We start from the raw sequence: 21,766 nt of genomic DNA on the forward strand, positions 1-21,766 counted from the left end.
GAAAAGAAAGACAAGAAAGAAAGACAAGAAAGAAAGACAAGAAAGACAAGACAGACAGACAGAAGAAAGAAAGAAAGAAAGAAAGAAAGAAGGAAAGAAAGAAAGAAGGAAAGAAAGAAGGAAAGAAAGAAGGAAAGAAAGAAAGAAGTAAGGAAAGAAGGAAAGAAAGAAAAGAAACAAAAGAAAGAAAGAAAGAAAGACAAGAAAGACAAGACAGACAGACAGAAGAAAGAAAGAAAGAAAGAAAGAAAGAAAGAAAGAAAGAAAGAAAGAAAGAAAGAAAGAAAAGATGTAAACATCACAGAGTGTAGGCACACAAACCTAGATGGTATAGCCTACTACACACCTAGGCTATACGGCATAGCCTACTGCTCCTAGGCTACAAGCCTGTCTAGCATGTTACTGTATTGAATACTGCAGGCAATTATAAATAATATTTGTTTAGATACACATAGGAAAGGCACAATAAAAATATGTATAAAAGGTTTAAAGATGATACACTTGTATAGGGCACTTCCTGAATGAAGCTGGCAGGACCGGAAGTTGCTCTGGGCAAGTCAGTGAGTGAGTGGTGAGTGAACTGGAAGACCTAGGACATTACTGTACACCACTGTATACTTGATAAACACTGTACACTTAGTTAACACTAAATATATTTCTAAAAACTTTTTCTTCAATAAATTAACCTTAGCTTACTGTAACTTTTTACTCTACAAACTTTTAAACTTTTTGACTGATAACACTTAGCTTAAAACACAAATACATTGTATAGCTGTATAAAAACTTTTTCTATTTTCACTCTATAAGCTTTTACTATTTTTACTTTTTGTTTTTTGTGTTTTTCTTTTTTTTTGAGACAGAGTCTGGCTCTGCCACCCAGGCTGGAGGGCAGCACAATCAGGGCCCACTGCAGCCTCAACCTCCCAGGATCAAGCAATCCTCCTACCTCAGCCTCCTGAGTAGCTGGAACTACAGGTGTGTGCCACCATGCCTGGCTACTTTTTACATTTTTTGTAGAAATGGGGTCTCACCATGTTCCCCTGCTAGTCTCAAACTCCTGGGCTCAAGCAATCCACTCGCCTTGGCCTCCCAAAGTGCTGGGATTACAGGCATGAGCCACCACACCCGGAACATTTTTTACTATTTTTAAATTTTTTTATTGTATATATTTTCACTGTCTAAACTTTTTTTGTTAAAAATTAAGGCACAGCCACGCCCATTAATCTAGGTCTACACAGGGTCAGGATCACCAATATTGCTGTTTCCCTCTACATCTTGTCCCACTGGAAGGTCTTCAGGAACAATAACACACACTGTTTTAACACACACTAATTTAACAATGTTTTCTTCTGGAATGCTTCCCGAAGGACCTGCCTGAGGCTGTTTTACAGTTAACTTTTTGTATAAGTATATTTTGTATATACTCTAAAATAATGATATATAGTATAACAAATACATAAACTGGTAAGAGTCATTTATGATCAAGTATCACAGACTGTACATAATTGTGTATGCTATACTTTTATAAGATTGGCAGGGCAGGTTTGTTCATACCAACATCACCACAAACTCTTGAGTAATCTATGGCACTACAACAGAAACAACATCACTAGGTGGAATTTTTCAGATGATAATCTTACATATATGCAGTCCTTTGTTGCCTGAAACGTCGTTCGGTGGCACATGGCTGTAGTTGCTTACTCTTGTTTTTCTGTGCAAGCTTGTAAGTTTTTAGAGGACAGTAAAGGTGGTTTGCCATTTTTGTATCCTCAGACTTTAACAGAATACCTGTCACACATATCTGATGGACAAATTGATTCTCTTTGATATAGCACCCAAGATTAACAAGCTATAGAAATGATCCCTGAAAGTATAGTCTTCACTCAAGATTAATATTACCATCTTCAGCAAGAAATTACAGTTGTATTTTACCTTGAGCGACTAAAGCCTCTTGAATTAAGTGAGATCATAACAAGACATTATGCTTGATGGATTCTACCTATGTGAAGCTTTAAGAAAAAACTGCCTAATCTCTTTTTTTGTTTTTGAGACGGAGTCTCCCTCTGTCACCCAGGTGCAGTGTCACGATTTCGGCTCACTCACTGCAACCTCTACCTCCCGGGTTGACGCAATTCTCCTGCCTCAGCCTCCTGAGTAGCTGGGACTACAGGTGTGTGCCACCACGCTGGGCTAATTTTTTTTTGTATTTTTAGTAGAAACGGGGTTTCACCATGTTAGCCAGGCTGGTCTGGAACTCCTGACCTCGGGCAATCTGTACACCTCGGCCTCCCAAAGTGCTGGGATTACAGGTGTGAGCCACTGCGCCCAGCAGCCTAATCTCTATTATAGGGGAAAAGCATGTGATTCATTTAGAGAAAATATTTATCTAAATTTAAGCTTATTGCTCTGCAATATTTTCTAGTGTTCTCAGTTGTACCATTCTCTAACTTTGGACAAATCACATGTCATCTCAGAACCTTGAGGTCCAAATGATAAAATGAGGAAAACGACACTTGATATCAGAGAGGATTTATGCAGAAACATATGCTAATCATGAAGCATAGTTCTTAAGAAAATAGGTGTGAAATCAAGAAAATAAATGGCAACCATTTTTAACTTTCAGAGAAGTAGTAAAATAAATTCATAACACAATTACAGCATATTATTATGCAGGTTCTTCTAATGTTGCCATCTTTGTGGAAGGTAATTTCTCCAAGATAAAATTCTTGCAACATGTCACTACATCAATAAACAAGAACAGTTAGAAGAGAAACAAAGCACCTCTCTGAGTCCATCTTATAATGTCACATCTAAAGTTTCATGAGGAAGGCGTCAGGGCATTTCCCACATTATTATATATATTAAAAATAATTAAACTATAGTTGAACTTATCCTTAAAAACTAAATTCCACTTGCTTTGTTACTCATTACTCTCCATTCTCTCTGTAGACTATACTCACATTGCAAAGGACATAACTGAGACTGCTGGCAAACTTTGATATGGATGCTTTGATAGAAAATAATATTGTATCAATGTTAAATTTTCTGAATTTGACAACTGAATTAGAGTTATGAAGAGAATGTTCTTGTTCTTGGTGATACCTACTGAAGTATTTAGCGGAAAAGAGGCATGACATCTATAACTAATTCTCAAATAATGCATGCTGGGGGGAGATACATATTTAAAGAGAAGTAATAAAGCAAACTTAGTGAAATGTTAACAAACCACATAAACTCTCTGGCACTCTGTTTCTTCATCTGCTTGGAGATAAAAAGGGGGCTGAACTATTTTGGTTTTATTCACACTTTCATGAAATCCATTTAGGAGTTGAGGTCAGCATTAGAAAAGTGTTATTAATGAATCTGGATAAAGGATTTAAAAGCATTTAAAATCAAAACTAAAATAAACTAATACCATATTTATATAACACCAAGGCACTCTAAGCATGAAAAGATAATGGTTAACTACATGATACCTGTATACTTCCTCTCCAAACTAATTGAGTTATATGCTTACAAGAGTCAATTTGCATTTGTACTCCAAAGTATTTATGTCTATTATACTTATAGAATCTATTTAAATATGTAAATAGATTTCTAATGAAATACAAATCGAAAGTTATTTTCTATAAAAACTAAGTTGATTAACACGAACAACAAACAAAAATTACTGTAGAACTAGGCATAGGTAAGGCAAATCTGTAAAACTTTGGAGAAAAAATTGTACAAAAATCTAGACTGACTGGGCATTCAAACTGCTTGAAAGGTGTCTTTAACTTCTTGTTCCACTTTGAAGAAAATGAAACTGGAAACTGTAAACAATGCAAATTGTAACAAAGACAAACTGTTCCAACCAGCAAACTCATGCTCAGATAAAAGGTCTTGGGCCTACTACCAAGACTGGTGAGTGAACATATAATTATACATTTGAGTCAAAATAAAATGACTAAAGTATATATTTGCCATTTTAAAATATGTACCACTATAACTGACTTTTTAAATTAACTGATCGATCAATTGGTCCCAATTTTAGGGGAAGAGAGTGCCTCTACTATTGTTTTAATTGAAAAAGTGCTATACATGGTAAAGATACTCGAATGGTACAAAACACTACACATCAAGAAAGTTTCCCTTCTGTATTAGTCTTCTAGGGCTGCTACAATGAAATACTATGGACTAGGTGGCTTAATTACAGAAATTTATTTTCTCACAGTACTAGAGGCTAAAAGTCCAGGATCAAGGGGCCATCAGGCTTGGTTTACGGTGTGGCCTCTTTCTGGACTGCAAATGGCCATCTTCTGTGTTCTCATATGGCCTATTCTCTGTGCCCATGCACTCAGACACTAGCTCCACAGGATTAGGGTTTTGCCCTTCTGACTTCATTTAACCTTAATTATTGTCCTAAAGGCCCTATCTCCAAATCTAGTCACACTGGAAGTTAGGACTTCAACATATGAATTTTGAGGGGATATAATTCAGTCCGTAATACTTTCCATGCCAGAATCACTGTCCTACTGATGTGTGTGTGTGTGTGTGTGTGATGCTCAAATGGAAGTAGAGTCTACACATTATTTTGCACCTTACTTTTCTCACCTTATAGCATCATACAGGTATTCCATGTGAGCACATATAGATCTATCTAGTTTATTTTAATGGCTGCATACTATTCTATTGAATGGTTACATTATGACTTATTTCAGCAATTTCCTATTGCTGAACAGTTAAGAGGTTTTTTTTTCACTCTATTACAAAAATCCTGTAACAGATATTTTTATAGAATACTTTTATATACAACCTGTATACCCATGGGATAAATTTTAGAAGTAAAATTGTTAGATCAAAAGGAACTTCATATACAGTTTTGATACATAAATTACCATGAACTTTTAAAAAATGCACCAATTTTTATACTCCTACTAAGTGTTTAAGAATGCTTGTTCCTCCCACCCTGCTCTCATACCACACACACACACACACACACACAACCCCCCAATACTGTAGTATCGATTTTTTTATTTTTGTCACTGAGCTGACACAAAGGATCAAACTGTCAAATCAGAGATTTTACTCAGTATCAAGCTTTACTAATAATTTCAAGAACACCAGTAATTCCCAGGTCCTTTCTTCTTGCTTTGGATGCATCCTGGCCCAGGACAGATGTGGTTTCTAAATCAAGCGTATAGTCATCCCACTTACACAGAAGGAGCCAACCCAGTTACAAAACACTTCCATTTTACGCTAAGTTATATAACTTCCACGGTATTTTCCAGTTAATCGTACCCCTGAAATCCACATTGATTCTGTTTCGTTTTGTGAGAGGGAGTCTCGATCTGTCTACCAGGCTGGAGTGCGGTGGCGCGTTCTCTGCTCACTGCAACCTCTGCCTCTCCGGTGCAAGTGAGTCTCCTGCCTCAGCCTCCTGAGCAGATGGGATTACAAGTGTATGCCCCCACACCCAGCCAATTTTTGTATTTTTGGTAGAGATGGGGTTGTACCATGTTGGCCAGGCTGGTAAGTCCTGACCTCAAGTGATCCGCCTGCCTCAGCTTCCCAAAGTGCTGGGATTACCAGATCGATTCTTAATGTGTTTACCATAAACAATCCCAGGACAATCCGGGACATCTTGATAGAGGAATTTCGTAAATATGGACTCTTCAGCTAGCAAATACCACTGGTCTGTTTGCCAGGAGGTCTGTAATTACCATATTTATAAAAATCACACGCTCGCTTGCTTGCTTGCTTTCCTGAGAGTATTTCCCTACGAGGGGAGAGACTGGATTGAAGATCTTCTGCTCAACTCCTTTCTCAGTCACTGATAGAGGAAAAATGGTATTTCCTTGTTTACTTTTACATTTTAAGTAATGTTGAACATTTAGCAACTAAATATTGAAAGCTAGAAGGGAGATGAATCAAGAAGCAATTACCTTAGCAGACTTGAAAAGTAGGAATTCCAAGCAGGCCATGAAGCAACCTGATGCACACAGTGAAACCCTGCACAAGGCTCAGGAATTGGAAGCACCGGGTAAAGCTGAAGAGAGCATGATGTGAGCTAGAAATAAAGGGGGAATGGTAGAAAGTCTGTTTAAGAATGAATCAGATGCTCAGATTCCCTTTGTTATCCCATCAAAAGCCCAGAGATTTAGTCTTGGGAGAATAAGCAAAACGCTGATTCTCTAGCTCGGAGGACAGCAGGCACTCTTAAGGATGAAGGTGTCATGTTGCAAAAGGGGAAAAGAAAATTAGAGGACTAACATCTGAATAACTGAAGCTCACTAAAAAGAAAATGGAGGAAATAAGTAACTCAAGTTGCTTACTGAGTTACTTATTTGGAGTTCTGATTCTAAGCTCAGTGCTACTTATAATTTTTTAGGCTTACTGGTATATTTGATTCACGTTAACTGTAAAATAACATTTTCTAAGTTTCGCAAATATTGGGGATAGTCAAAGGGACTTTGTTCAGGTGATTAAAGGGTGGGACTTGCATTACCCCTCTCCTAAGCGACCATTCCAAAATGACTGGTGGGACTAAAGAATTATGGTTAAAAAACAAAGAAACCCAAAGAAAGGATTATCCATAAAAGCTATGCAATGACGTGCTGTTGGAGCTCACTGACCACACCTTAAGTTGTCTATGCACAAGAGAGGAGGCTATAACTAGCTAAATCTCCAACTGGCTAAGGCACCAAAGCCAGAAAATATCCTATAACATGCAAATATACAGACATAAAATCAACTGTAAGTGCTGGGCACAGCTGCTTGTGCCTGTAATTCCAACTACTTGGGAGGCAGAGGCAGGAAGATCACTTTAGACCAGGAGTTCACAGCTGCTGTGAGGTATGATTGTGTCACCGCACTTCAGCCTGGGGGAAGAAGTGATAACTCGTCTCAAAAGAAAAAATCAGCTGTAAAAGGAAAAATGATGTCTGGGTTACCTGTGGAGTCTGGGGGTAGTCCCACTATCACGCCTAGACAGAGATATAAACCATGAGAGGTTTCTAAGTGGGCCGTTTCAGTCCAAGTCAGCAACTTGGCATAAACACAGGCAACTGAGTTTAGCATCAAGCTTCAGAACCTTCAACTGACAACCCAACGGCTGTTTCTAAATCTCAGACCATTTAAATCAGAATCTAGGTAACACGTGGGCACCTACGCAGTTTTAAAAGCTTTCCAAGTGATTCAACTCCAAGTGAATCAGAGTTGAGCATCATTGCCTTAGTCATGGCATTTTTCAAATTCGTTAGTACAGTTTTACATTAAAAAAAAAATCGAAGAGTAACTTTTTGGTAAGAGGGTGTCTATTCTTTCCTTTCCTTTAGTGTCCTCAGATCTTTCCTCCTGCTGTTTTGTCTACTCTTGTTCTTGAACACCCCTTCTTATTTTTATATCTTTAGAAAGTGCCTGGCAAAGCATTTCAGACAGTTAAGATACTCTATCAACAAAGGACCCATAGACACTGTATTCATTTTAAAAGATGTGTAGTGAATATGATTCAATGAGTAAAATAATCCAGCTGGGGCGTGGGAGGAATGGATAATAAAACAAATAAGAGAACGGAAAAACAAAATTAGGAATTGTTTTTGGTAGCCAGCTACTGCGGGCTTGGAGATCTAAACATGATACCAAATTGGGTGGAGGGGGAGGGAGTGAGGGAGGAATGGGCAGAGTGGCGGAATGGCCTGGCAAGGGCGATTTCCCTGAAACCTGAAGGCTTTCAGGTTACAACTAAGGGATACCGGGAAAAGAACACCGAGCCCTCGTTCCGTATCTGTCTAAACTAGCTGTGTAACTTTAAGTCAACCTCCTCTCTGAACCAGATATTCCTCCTATCTAAAGGGAGGAGCCTGGCCTAGGAACCCCTAACATCTCTTTCCAAGTCTAGCTAATTCTGTAAACAGGGGATCGAACAGATCTCCTTTCTTCAGAAAAGGCCCCAGACGAACCCGAAGCAGGTCCACCGGATCGCGACCGGAACCTGGAGAACCGGTGGTCGTTCCTCCCGTAAAGCACAGCATAACCTTGGAAAGCTGCACCTAAACTGCGTGTGGGTCCGGGCTCTTTTAGGCGAAGCGCGTTCGGCGGAATCGACTTCCTCGACTATCTCCGTGCCCTGGACCCGCCCTCTCCGCCTGGCGCCAGGCCGCCGAGCGCCGATCGGCTCGATGAGCGGAGGCGCTGCTGCGGCGCTGCGGCCGACGACGAGTCTGCACCCACTGTCTCCCCCTCCCAGCTTTTTACCTCGGCTTCCCACTCCTTCCCCCGCCCGCCCAGCACCGCCCGCCCAGCACCGCCAGCCCGGGAGAGCTGCCGGGAGTTCCCCGGGAGCCTCAGGTACTGGCGCTGGCCTGTTCCCAGCGGGAGGGGCTGGTGTGAGGAGGAAGGAAACGAAGAAGACGCCCTGCCTCGCCGCCCCCCGACGTCCTAGTCGGGCTGATCGGCAGGCCTCCGGCATCTAGGAAGGGACCCCGGAGTGGGACAAGGCTGGGGCCCGGGGTGTCGTGAGGAAGGAAGACGAGGACAGGGGTGTGCGGACGGGGAGCAGTTGAGGAAGAGAAGAATTGGAATGGAGGGGAACTCTGGATGATGGGAAGAAAACAGTGCCATGGATGGGGAAGGTTTGTTAAGAGTGGGATGCAGTCAGGAATGCCAGGGGGTACCGTGGGGCAGGAAGGGCCAGTGTTAGGAGCAGATATATCCAGGGACGTGGCCTGGTGCGACAGATTGGGTGTGGGGGGTGAACGGAGCTGCCTGGAATTGTGTATTTAAAGGGCTCAGGAGAAAGAGCGCCAACCCTGCTGTGTTTATAATGACCGGAAGGTGGGGGTGAATCGTTACACTTGACAGGTTTTGCAAATGACATCTCCGGTTTGTGTCCATCCAAGTCACTTTATTTCTGTGAAACTGCATCAAGCAAGACGGCTGATGACAGACAAGGAAGACGAGTCAGAAAGGGAATGGAGGCTGGGAAAAGGAGAGCCTCTGCCCAGATTCAAAGCTGTTGACTAGATAACGTACTACTTACAAAAATGCATACATAGACATTTAAGTATTTGCCGATGTATAAGAAGCATACGGTGATGTGACTTTTTAAAGTGAATTTTATAGTGGTGGTCTATCCTCAATGTGGAAGTACATGATGGCTCTCTTATTTACATGTATACCTAGTCACAAACACCTGAATTCACATGTCTTTTTTGTAGGAGAATCTTAGGCGGACTATATCCTTGTCTACTTTCTAAGCATGATTCATTTCTACTAGTTGTTTGATACACATGTCATCAGTTACTAATAATCACCAGTTGCAAATAACGTCAAAGTTCATCAAGGTAGCTAATTAATCTGCCTACTGCTTTGCTGATGGGCTTTCTATTTGTTGCACATGGTTTCCTGGGATTAAGAGACCTGAATATGGGGTTTGCTCCTCCTTAAGATTGTAGTTTTACCCTATGTCTCATAAAGGCATTATATAAGTCAGCCTGTTGTTTGCTTTGAGATGTTGAGGGAGCCTCTTTGCAGGGGTTAAAATCTAAATACAGATATAGTTAAAAGCACAAGTTCTTCAGTAATTTGCCTTGTCATCTGTTTTTCCATGCTTTCTGTTACATTTCTGCAAGAATTAAGTATTCTGAAATCAAAGTATGAGGAATAAAAGGGCCAGATGTATGTGACAGAAATATTGTGGAACCAAGAACTCAAGAGCTGTTAGGCAGCAAGAGTTTGGTTTTTGTTACAAGTGAATAATTTCTGATTTGGAAGCATTTCTTACAAAAGAAAAGTGTTTGTGTCCGTTTGTTTTGACAAGCAGCTGACTTAAAATATTACTTTTATTTGGTTCGTGAAACATGATTCTGGGATTATTCTTTTTTAAGTGTATATCATTAACCAACAACTGATATCTAACTATACCTAATTTAAAGGGCTGTGTTTCTTCTTGTGGAGAAGGAAACAGGACTATTGGGTTGTTACCAGGAAGTGGGTCTTTCTAGAACAGAATTCTGTAAACCTGATGAGCAACTAATTGAAAAAAACAGTTAAAACTGATAATGCACAGCCATTGATTAATTTAGGCCTGTATCTCTGCTGTTTCAATGAGTGTAGTGACTAACGTTATCGTTACTAAACTTTAGTTTTCTCCTAGTTTCTTGGTGCCTACTTCAAAGAAGGGTCATAAAGAGTAAAAGAAAATGCATGCGTATCACTGAGCACAGTGCCTAGCACACAGTATAACATTATTTCTGAGCTATCCTGAATTGCTGAGTATTCATCTACCATCTAGTCAAAAATACTGAAAATTCATTATTTGCATAGAACAACTTTTTCTCAAAAAAAATTTTTAATATGTTGCATACACAAGCATTTTCCTGGAAAGTCACAATGCATATTAGCATATAACAGGATGTGAGTCATTCTGTAGCAAAGAAAACTAGTTTTGTTTAATCCAGTTGTTTTGATAGAAGAAAAATTGAGTTTCTTCTATTCTCTCTCAACACAGAATACTCCTGTGACCCCAAAAAGACTTCTCCTCACGAGCAAGCAGGCAGTTCTGCAGCAGGTTCTCCAGCTGGGTGTTCTCTCATTCAATTCTGATACTGTATACCTAGAGATAGCACCAGATCCTGCAGGTTGAGGGCTTAATCCTGCAAGATTCCCCCCTTCAGGTGCCAGTCACAAGTTCCAGGTTGTTTTACCTGTGCTTCCAACTGACTGGCTATAAATCATAGTTCCCACAATCCCTTCCTTGTGTTCCATTTATTTGCTAGAGTGGCTCACAGAATTCAGAGAAACACTTTGTTCTGGTTTATTATAAAGGATAGAGATCAACAGCCAGATGGAAGAGGTGCATAGGGCAAGGGGTACAGAGCTTCCGTGCCCTCTCCAGGTGTGCCACCGTCCAGGAACCCTCTACTTGTTCAGCTTTCAGGAAGCTCTCTGAACCCTGTCCTTTTTGGGTTTTATGGAGTCTTCATTAGTAGGCATGATTGATTACATCATTGGCCATTGGAAATCAGTTCAACCTGGAGCCCTCCTCCCCTCCCAGGAAGCTAGGGGGTGGGGCTGAAAAGTCACAGTCTTATAATCATGCCTAGGTTTTTCTGTGACCAGCCTCCATCTTGAATCTATCTGGGGGCTAAGCTACCAGGCATCTTACTAGCATACACAAGACACATCACTGCAGGGATTCCAAGGATATGTCAGGAAATGGGGATTAAAACCAAATATATATATATATATATTTTATAAATCACAATATCACACAGTACTTACCAAACTTACCCCTTTTTATGGAGTACCAATGGGACATTATAGTTTGCAGAATATTTTTGCATGTATTATCCAATTTGACCATCCCAACTCTGCCGAAGCCTGAAAATCACTATTTTACACATGAGGAAACTGAATCATTGTTTAAGCAGCCAACTAAAAGTGAGAGAAATAGACATGTTATCCTGTCTTCTGACTCCAAATTTAAATTGTAAAGCATTTAATGTCTCAGTGAGACATCTTCCCTCTACTGTCTGCTCTTTCATTTTATAAAAATCTATCTTAAGTCACTCATATCCTACACATGTTCTCTTAGGGCAATTACATCCATTTTCTCATAGTTTTAACTATTTCTTATGTGTTGAGGTCTAGCATGGAGGCCCCATTCACTGGAATGGAACAAGTGAGAGGGGAGGAACTGAAGTCAGAAAAATGAGGGAGTCACCATTATACGGGGTCTTGTGTATATTGTTTTAGGTACTTTAGCTTATACCCCAAAGTCTCAAATCTGATGAAATTTATTTTCTCTTTAAGGCAGTGATTATCCTGTTGAGAAGTAGAAAATACTTCGCAAATAAAAAATATGCCTCCCAAGTTTAAGCGCCACCTCAATGATGATGATGTCACGGGTTCTGTGAAAAGTGAAAGGGTAAGTTCAGAATCTTAAGCTTTAAAAACAAAAGATTCAAAATATGTTTTCATTCCCTTTGTAAATAATAGAAAAAAACCATCTGGGCACGGTTGCTCATGCCTGCAGTCGCAGCACTTGGGACACTGCAGCAGAATAGCTCGAGCCCGGAAGTTCAAGACCATCTTGGACAACCTAGGGAGACCCTGTCTCTACAAATATTTTTTTAAAAATTAGTGAGGCATGGTAGCACGCGCCTGTGGTTCCACCTATTCGGGAGGCTAAAGCAGGAGGATCACCTGAGCCTGAGAGATAAAGGCTGTGGTGAACTGTGATCTGCACTCCAACCTGAGCAACAGAGCAAGACCCTGTCTCAAAAATTAATTAATTAATTAATAATAACAGGAAAATCAAAAGTTTATGACTATATTCTAATCCTAATTGTTTTCTTCATAGTAAATGTATTTAAAAACATGTTACTTAGATTGGTGACAACTGAATCCTACTTCTATTATTGATCAAATCATTATTCTCATAGCTTCTTTCTAGTTTTTGAAAGGGAGTTTTATACAAATACACAATATCTTTTTAAGAACTTTGAAGCTGAATATATTTGGAATTTTTCAGATTTTAGAAAGTTAAGAACATATTATGTAACAGCATTTTTGGGGCCTGGACCAGTGCCTCCAAAAATATTAGTATTTCTCAGTGAAGTGTATATTTAGTTATACCTAACTAATGTAAATAAAGTGTGTAAATAAACTAGCTAACATCAGTTCAGGTCAGAGTTTCCTCCAAAACCTTTTGATTTTCAGAAGCTTTTAGATTTTGGAATTCCAAATAAAGGTCTCCAGACCTGTAATTATCTTAGGTTCCAGAGTATCTTTCATATAATGCTTCAATTTCTAGTTTATTCCAGAACATTCTGTGCAAAGATACATGAATCTAGAAATTATGCAGCATTTTGAAAGACATTTTATATGAATGTTGTAGGCAGATTACTTTTAGAATAAATACTCAATACATATTTATTGGGGGAAATAATTCACATTCTTATTTTTTTAATGCACCATTCTGAAGCCCTCCTTCCCTTCCTTCTTGCCTTGATTCATTCGACAAATGTATATTGACCGCCTACTGTGTGCTAGGCACTGGGCTAAAAATTGGATGACATAATCTGTGCCTTTGCAAAGCTTTTAGTCTGCTTTGTTTTACATGCTCTTTTTGGACAACCTCAGAACTTCATATTATCCACTCTGTCCACCATCTTATGACTTTTAGCCCTAAGTTTATTTTAGTACAACACAGGAAACGTTTTCTTCCCCTTAATCTAACCCTTTGTACAGCTTTTTGGGTTTTGTGTGTTTTTGATGGTTTGTTTTTATTTTTTGAGACCAGGGTCTCACTCTGTCGTTGAGGCTGAAGTGCAGTGGTGCTATCACGGCTCACTGCTGCCTCCACCTTTTGGGCTGAAGCTATCCTCCCACCCTAGCCTCCTGAGTAGCAAGGACTACAGGTGCATGATACCACACCCGGCTAGTTTTTGTTTTTCTTATAGAGATGGGGTCTCGCCGTGTTGCTCACGCTGGTCTCCAATTCCTCAGCTCAAGTGATCCATCTGCCTTGGCCTCCCAAAATGCTGGAAAGTGCTGGGATTACAGACATTTGACACTGTTCTCAGCCTGTTTTTTTTTTTTTTTTCTATGGGGAATAGAATCCACCAATAGACTAATTGTTAGCAAGCTTTAAAAAATAAACTTTAAGGAATCACCAATGATTTCCATGTTACCAAATCCAATTATTCCTTCTTTGCCATAATTTCAACTGCTTACCAGCATTTGGTGCAGTTTCAACAATTTTGGTCACCTGTCTTTGCCTCCACGCCATGGTGAAACTCTTAGTGTCTGCTTGAGCTATTTCCCCATGCAAGGAATTGAGAAATGCCTTGAGGAAATAAACCAATCTGGGTGAACTGGGAAGGCTGTGGCAGAGAGAAGGCAGAGAATGATCAGGGATTGAGAAATCACTCACAGGGATAAGCCAGGGTCTCTTTCTTTATGTAATATCTTTCAAGATAAACCTCCAAGAAAAAGTGATTCAGAAAATTTGACATGCCTGTGCTGGAATTCCATACACTGAAGAATTACTATCAAAAGCATGTCTTGGCCAGGCATGGTGGCTTACGCCTGTAATCCCAACACTTTGGGAGGCCGAGGCAGGCAGATCACGAGGTCAGGAGTTGGAGACCAGTCTGGCCAACATGGTGAAACCCGTCTCTACCAAAAATACAAAAATTAGTTGGGTGCAGTGGTGCACACCTATAATCCTAGCTACCCAGGAGGCTGAGGCAGGAGAATCGCTTGAATCTGGGAGGCAGAGGTTGCACTGAGCTGAGATTGTGCCATTGCACTTCAGCCTGGGTGACAGAGTGAAATTCCATCTCAAAAAGGAAAAAAAAAAAAGCGTGTCTTTACAAAGCAGAAGGTTTGGAGAAATACTAAACCCGTTCAGAGAATAAATGTCAGTTTGTTAAAGTAAATGATACCAATTGTGAACCTATAAAGGAATTCAGTGTAAAACAACACAGACTTGATGTGCATTCAGTACAAGCTGACTGAAAGCTCCTGATGAATATTCAGTGATCAGCGTGCACAAAATATGTTGAAATATTTTTTAAATCATCGGTTAGAATAATCTGAGCCTCTTTCTTATTGTCCCAAGGAAATTTTTAGTCACTTACCCAGAGATGCTTGCAAAGCATTAATATCCTGGAAGATGATCAATAAATGCTGACAGTTGATTGACTGATATCTGAGATATGTCAGGTAAATACCTCAGTCCTGGACAGAGAGCCTCTAAGTCACATCTAACTTTGTGTAAGATGAAGACTGAAGTATGGAAATGTATGCAGTAAAATCACCTCTCGGAACTTGTTTGTAATTCATACAATCTATGTCGATTTTGAAAAATGTATGTAAGGCAGAGAAGGTTGTAGCCAAATTCAATGTATAGTATGTTCAAGTTTCAAATTTTTATGTAATCAAATATGTTAATCTTTTTCTTTCAGATTTCTGGAGTTATGTGTTTTTTAGGAATAACTTACCCATCTTAAAAGTTAAATATTTATTTTATATATTTTCAATCTTTGTGATTTCATAACAAAATATATCTAAAGTCCCATTTTCCTTTAAGTACTGCTGTGGCCGTACTCTGCAGATTTTGACCTGTGATCTTCCCAGTGTCTTTCATTTCAAAATAATCTAATTTTATTTACATTTTAACATAAGAGTTCATGAGAAGAGTGTTTTTTGTGAGTTTTTTTGCTACAGGGTCTCGTTTTGTCACCCAAGTTGGAGTGCAATGGCATGATCATAGCTCACTGTAACCTCAAATTCCTGGGCTCAAAAGATCCTCCCAGCTCAGCCTACTGAATAGCTAGGACTACAGGCATGAGCCACCATGCCTGGCTAATTTTTTTTTTTTTTCCATAGAGACACGGTCTTGCTATGTTGCCCATGCTGGTCTTGAACTCCTGGGCTCAAGCAGTCCCCCTACTTTGGCCTCCCAGAGTGCCCAGATTACAGGTGTGAGCCACTGCACCCAGCTGAGAAGAGTATTTTTAAACTTCCTTTTTCCATCGCATTATGGTCAGAGAATATGACTTGCGTAATTTCTATTTTTTGGATTTTATTAAATGTCCTTTATGGCTTACCCATAAAGGAAAATAAAATAAGATTTCCTGTTTAGTTTCAAAGTTCTAGTTTTTTTTTGTATTTGGCCTCTCCATTTCTGAAGGTTATGTTAAATCCTTCCTATGATTTTGATGTAACTGTTACTTGTTAGCTGGAATATTACTCAAGAAATACTTATTTAAAAAATGACCTATTGCATTTCCTTGACTATTAATTGGTTTTAAACATTCCATGTGGTCATTGGCCATTTCTTCTATTGGGTATTATCTATTTCTATTCTTTGTTTTTCTATAATGTCTCTTTTTCTTACTAGCTTTCTCATAATTTGCGCAGCTTTTGTTTTAGATATTTTAAGCTATATTATTAGGTATTTAAACATTCGTTGCTATTAAATCTTCTTGATGGATTGTACATTTTATTATTGTAAAATCATCTTATTTGATTGTTTAATACTTTGTCCTAAAATTCCTCTTTATATTGCTAACTGTAACAGTCTTTTTGTTAGAATTTGCTGATGTATGTTTTCTACCCCTGCTTTTCCCCATCCTTTATTTGATATTTGTTTTAGATGAATTTCTTGCAAACAGATATTGGCTAGAATTTTTTTGAACCCAAATTAAAACTACATATAGTTTTTGTTATTAAATGGGGACATTCAAACCAGTCACATTTATTGTGAATAACTAATACACTCAGACTTTTTCTGTGCCAGCCAGCTAGTCCTGCAGCAATGAATGCTCTTCACCCTAATCTTTGGCTGACTCTTTGTTATTTGGATTTCAGCTTAAATTTTACCTCTTCAGAGTGATTTTTTTATGACAGCCTAATCTCACATAGTCACCCCATCACTTTCTGTCCCATCACTGTTTTAATTCTCTGCGTAGCATTTGTCGCAATCTTGTTTTTCTGTGAGAGCTCAGACTTTGTTTTGTTCAAAACCGGTGCTTAGTACTTAGAACAGTGCACATAGAAGCACGTAAAAGATGCCCAAAAATACTTGTTAAATGAATATTGAATACATCCTTCTTTCATTTTTTTCACTCTTTAGTATATGTCATTTATTATACGTAGATATAGTGATAGTCATTGTATTTCTTATATTTTCCTTTTCCCGTATGCCTTTAATGCTAGATTCTCTTATGCCTTCCCTTATGCTAGATTGATTATTTTCACTCATCTTCCTCCTTGCCCCCAGAACCACCATATCTAAACCACAGTTTAGATATTTTACTCCCTTCCGCCTCCTTCCCTCTCTCTTTTGTTACTAACTTTGTATTTTAATAGTAGTGTTAATCTGTGTTCTCTGTCAACATACCAAAAACTAAGCCCCTTCCCTTGTTTTACTTTTTAATTCTAGTCCTGTTCCCACTTCCTCCATTCCACTCCTCGTCAAGATGACCATATTGGCAATGCTTTCACTTCCTCACTTCACTCTCCCACTCCCAGCTTCTGGGCTTTGTTGGAAAAGTTTTAGATTCTTTTTAAGCTTTTCTGTATAATACGTATTTTTTTCAAAAGCTTTAACTTATTGTTTACAGTCACATTATCATCAACTATTTAGATTTGGCCACACATTGTATTAGATTCGTTGATCGCATCATCCATCTCAGTCTTAAGGTCTTTGTTTTGATTTCATTTTCTTTTTGGCTGCTGTAATTCCTTGAGGAATTTCCTCAGAAAAAGTACATGGGTAGTGTATTAATTTCCCATTGCTGCTGCTACAAATTACCACAGACTTGAAACAACACGAATTTATTGTCTTATGGTTCTGGTGACCAGAGGTCTAAAATGAGCTTATGGGGCTAAAATCAAGGTGCCAGTAGGGCTGTGTTCTTTCTGGAGGCTTTAGGGAAGAAACTCTTCTTTTGCTTTTCCTAGCTCCTAGAGGCTGTTTACCTTTTTAGGCTCATGCCCCTTCCTGTGTCTTCAAAACCATCAGTGTAATGTCTGTCTGTCTGTCTGTCTCTCTCTCTCTTCTCTGCATTGGGCCCATATGAATAATTCATAATGATCTTTTCTTCTCAAGATCCGTAATCACATCTGCAAAGTCCCTTTTACCATTCAAGGTAACACATTCACAGGTTTTGGTGATTATATTAGCCAGGCGTGGTGGCACGCACCTGTAGTCCCAGCTACTTGGGAGGCTAAAGCAGGAGAATCACTTGAACCCGGGAGGTGGAGGTTGCAGTGAGCCGAGATTGCACCACTGCACTCCAGCCTATGCGACAGAGCAAGACTCCATCTCAAACAAAACAAAACAAAAAAACCGGTTTTCGTAATTAGGAAATGAACATCTTTGGGAGCTATTATTCCGCCTACAACAAGTGGTACAGTTTGAGCATCCCTAATCTGAAAATCTAAAATGCTCCCAAATCTGAAACTTTTTAAGTACCAGCATGATGCCACAATGGAAAATTCCACACCTGACCTTATGTGATGGGTTGCAGTCAAAACGCAGTCAAAATTTTGTTTCATGCACAAAGGTATTAAAAAATATTGTGTAAAATTACCCTTAGGCCATGTATATAAGGTGTATTTGAAACTCAAGGTCTTTATGAAGCATGATGAATTTTGTGTTGAGACTTCGGTCCCATCCCCAAGATGTTTCCTTAAATATATGCAAATATTCTAAAATCCAAAATTTGAAATACTTCTGGTCCCAAGCATTTAGGATGAGGGATCCTTGTATACTATTTGAGCTCTTGTGTGTCTGAAAAGGTCTGGGTTTTGCTCTTCTTTAGCCACCTTTTGGACTTTATACCCACCCCTTTTGGGGAGAAGGTGAGACTCTCCTCATTTTAAGGAAAATTGATGTGTGTTGTAAAAGTAAGGTTGCTTTTGTTTGGAAGTTCAGATTTGTTTAGGGGACTGTTTGTGGGTAGAGTAGCTAAAAAGTAGAACATGCCCATTTTTAAGCCCTTGTCCTCAGCTCCAAACTATCCCTCTATACTCTTCTCTGATGCTGCAATTGGAATCCACAAATTATATTTCTTCTTTCCACCTGGCTCCCTAAGTTCTGCCAATAGACAGACACTGGCAGTCAGAAGGAAGGAGAGGGGACTTGCTCCCTCCTGACTACCTGCAGTTCCTCACTCCCATACCAGCTTCAGTGACCTTTCTACCTTTTTTAGTCAGTTATAGGATTCTATAATTATGAGCATTTTCTTTGCAAAGTCTATAAATATTGTCCCACATCTTCTAGCTTCCAGTGAAGGATATGTAATTACTTTTCCCTCTTTATGGACACTTGGAGTTAAGATATTTCACTAGTATAGGACTTATTTCATTACTCCTCTGTGGCGTTTTGTAAGCCCTCTGAATCTGAAAACTCAAGTCTTTTTGTTTTTTTGACAGAGAAATCTTTTGGAAGATGATTCAGATGAAGAAGAGGACTTTTTTCTGTAAGTCTTTTTTACAGCTTTATTAGGGTGTAATTGACATATAATACATGCATATATCTAAAGTGTACTGTATACATTTTGACAGACATACAGTAGTCTCCCTTATACATGAGAGATGCATTCCAAGATCCCCCAGTGGATATGTGAAAACACAGAGTAGCAAACCATATATATATATGTATGTGTATATATACATACATATATGTTTCATGTGTGTGTGTGTGTATGTATACATACACATACATGTTTTTTTCCTATACATACCTATCATAAAGTTTAATTTATAAATTAGGCACTGTAAGAGACTAACAGCAAAAGCTAATAATAGAACACTTATGACAATATACTATAATAAAACTTTTGTACATGTGGTCTCTGTCTATCTCTCTCTTAAAATGTCATCCTATGCTCACCTTTCTTCTTGTGATGATGTGAGATAATAAAATGCCTACATGATAAGATGAAGTGAGGTGAAGGATATAGACATTATGACATAACATTAGGTACTGTTGACCTCTGATGATACGTCAGAAGAAGAATCATCTATTTAGGTAGTCTTGAATCATGAAGCCAAGAAGATGTTGATAACTAAAGGGATAAGTACCATATACAATGTGGATATGCAGGACAAAGGGGTGATTCACATTTCAGGTGGGACAAAGCAGGGCAACTTGAGGTTTCATCATGCTACTCAGAATGGTGCACAATTTAAAACTTACAAATTGTTTATTTCTGGAATTTTCCATTTAATATTTTCAGACTGCAGTTGACCATGGGTAACTGAAACTGTGGAAAGCAAAACCATGGGTGAGGGAGAGCTTACTGTACTATATACCTGTGACATCATCACCAAAATCAAATAATGAACCATCTGTCGCCCTGCAGATTTCCTCATAACCCTTGGTGATCCATTGCTGTCGCAGTCCCTAGGCAACCAGTGCTCTGCTTTCTGTCACCGTAGTTTGTATTTTCTAAAATTTTTTATAAATGAAATCATGTAGTATGCCCCCTTTTTAAAACCTGGCTTTATTCAGCATGGTTTTTGAGATTCATCCATGTGTTAATAGTTGGGTTTTTAATTTTCTGAGTAGTATTCCATTGTATGATGCTGCAGTTTGTTTATGCAGTCACTTGTGTGTGGATTTTCGGGTTGTTTCTACTTTTTGGCTTTTACATATAAAGCTGTTAACAAACATTTGTGTGCAGGTTTTTGTGTGGATATATGCTATTATTTCTCTTGGAAATAAAAATACCTAGGAGTAGAATGGCTGGTGTAAGTTTACAATTGTTTTCCAAAGTGGTTGTACCATTTTATATTGTCACCAGCATTGTATGAGAATTCCAGTTGCTCCATATCCTCATCAACACTACGTATGGTCAGTCTTCTTCAGTCTTTTTCGTTCTAGCCATTCTAGTGGGTGTGTAGTGGTATCTTGTTGTGGTTTTAATTTGCATTTCCTTAATGACATATGATGTTGAATATGTTAGTGTGCTTATTTTTCACCCTCATACCTTCTTTGGTGAAGTATGTGTTCAAATCTTGCCCATTTTAAACTTTTTCTCATTGAGTTGTGTTTTTTTGCTTTTTATTTTTATTTTATTTATTATTGTTTTTTTGAGGCAAGGTATTACTCTTGCTCAGGTTGGTGAAGTGTCCTGGCGCAGTCTTGGCTCACCGCAGCTTCAAACTCCTGGACTCAAATGATTTTCTCGCCTCAGCCTCCCAAGTAGCTGGGACTATGGGTATGTGCCATCACACCCAACTAATTATTATATTTATTTATATTTTGCAGAGATTAGGTCTCACTTTGTTTCCCAGGCTGGTCTCAAACTCCTGGCCTCAATTGATCCTCCCACCTCAGCCTCCTAAAGTGCTGGGATTACAGGGATGAGCCACTATGCCCGGCCAAGAGTTTTTATACAAGATACAAGTTTTCTGTCAGATATGTGTTCTGTAAATATTTACTACAAATCTATAACTTAACCTTTTCATTTTGTAATAGTAGCTTTTGAAGATTAAAATTTTGATTTTGATGGCATCAGTTTATTGAATTTTTTTCCTATTGTTTTTGCTATTTTTTTCATATACAAGAAATCTTTCCCCAACTCAAAGTCACTAAGATTGTTACCTGTATTTTCTTCTAGGACTTTTATAGTTTCGATTTTTACATTTAGGCCTACAATCCCTTTTAAGTTAATTTTTGTATATATTTGAGGTAAGGATGAAACTGGGAGAATATGGCCATCCAGCTGTTTCATTGTAATTTGATAAAAAGATCATCCTTTCCCCACTGAATTATCTTGGCATCTCATAAAAAATTAGTTGAACTGATCAATCCTTTGTAGTTATGATTAGAAAGAGTTCTCGAACAGGTCTAGGATTACATTTGTCAAGTCAGGAAGGACAACGTTGTGGGAGTTTTCTCTGGGGATTGATGTAGAGGGAAATATGCGTGAGAGGAAACATTTACCTCTTACTTTGTTAAAATATTGTAACTTGGCAGTGGCTCATGCCTGTAATCCCAGCTCTTTGGCAGGCCAAGGCAGGCGGATCACAAGGTCAGGAGTTCAAGACCAGCCTGGCCAACATAGTGAAACCCCATCTCTACTAAAAATACAAAAATTAGCCAGGTATGGTGGCTCGTGCCTATAGTCCCACCTACTTGGGAGACTGAGGCAGGAGAATCGCTTGAACCCAGGAGTTGGAGGTTGCAGTGAGCCGAGATTGCACCACTGCACTCCAGCTTTGGCAACAGAGTGACACTTCAACTCAAAAAAAAAAAAAA

At 38.9% G+C, this 21,766-nt stretch overlaps 1 protein-coding gene across 3 annotated transcripts in view; it reads left to right on the forward strand.

The window, feature by feature from the left end:
• The first annotated feature begins 7,952 nt into the window (after positions 1 to 7,952).
• Positions 7,953 to 21,766, forward strand: part of VAMP4 (vesicle-associated membrane protein 4) — a 44,376-nt gene continuing 30,562 nt past the window's right edge. For 2 of the 3 annotated variants that reach the window (XR_001008281.1, XM_012000442.1), the window contains exons 1-3: positions 7,953 to 8,328; positions 11,794 to 11,908; positions 18,934 to 18,980. Coding sequence is in view for 2 of the 3 variants with exons in the window: in XM_012000442.1 (XP_011855832.1) it covers positions 11,843 to 11,908; positions 18,934 to 18,980 (113 nt within the window). In the remaining variant the exon portion in view is untranslated. The remainder of the gene's footprint in view (positions 8,329 to 11,793; positions 11,909 to 18,933; positions 18,981 to 21,766) is intronic. The other variant, XM_012000443.1, reaches the window with a different exon arrangement.

This window comes from Mandrillus leucophaeus, unplaced genomic scaffold (assembly GCF_000951045.1).
Source record: "Mandrillus leucophaeus isolate KB7577 unplaced genomic scaffold, Mleu.le_1.0 Scaffold629, whole genome shotgun sequence".
Lineage (NCBI taxonomy): Eukaryota > Metazoa > Chordata > Mammalia > Primates > Cercopithecidae > Mandrillus > Mandrillus leucophaeus.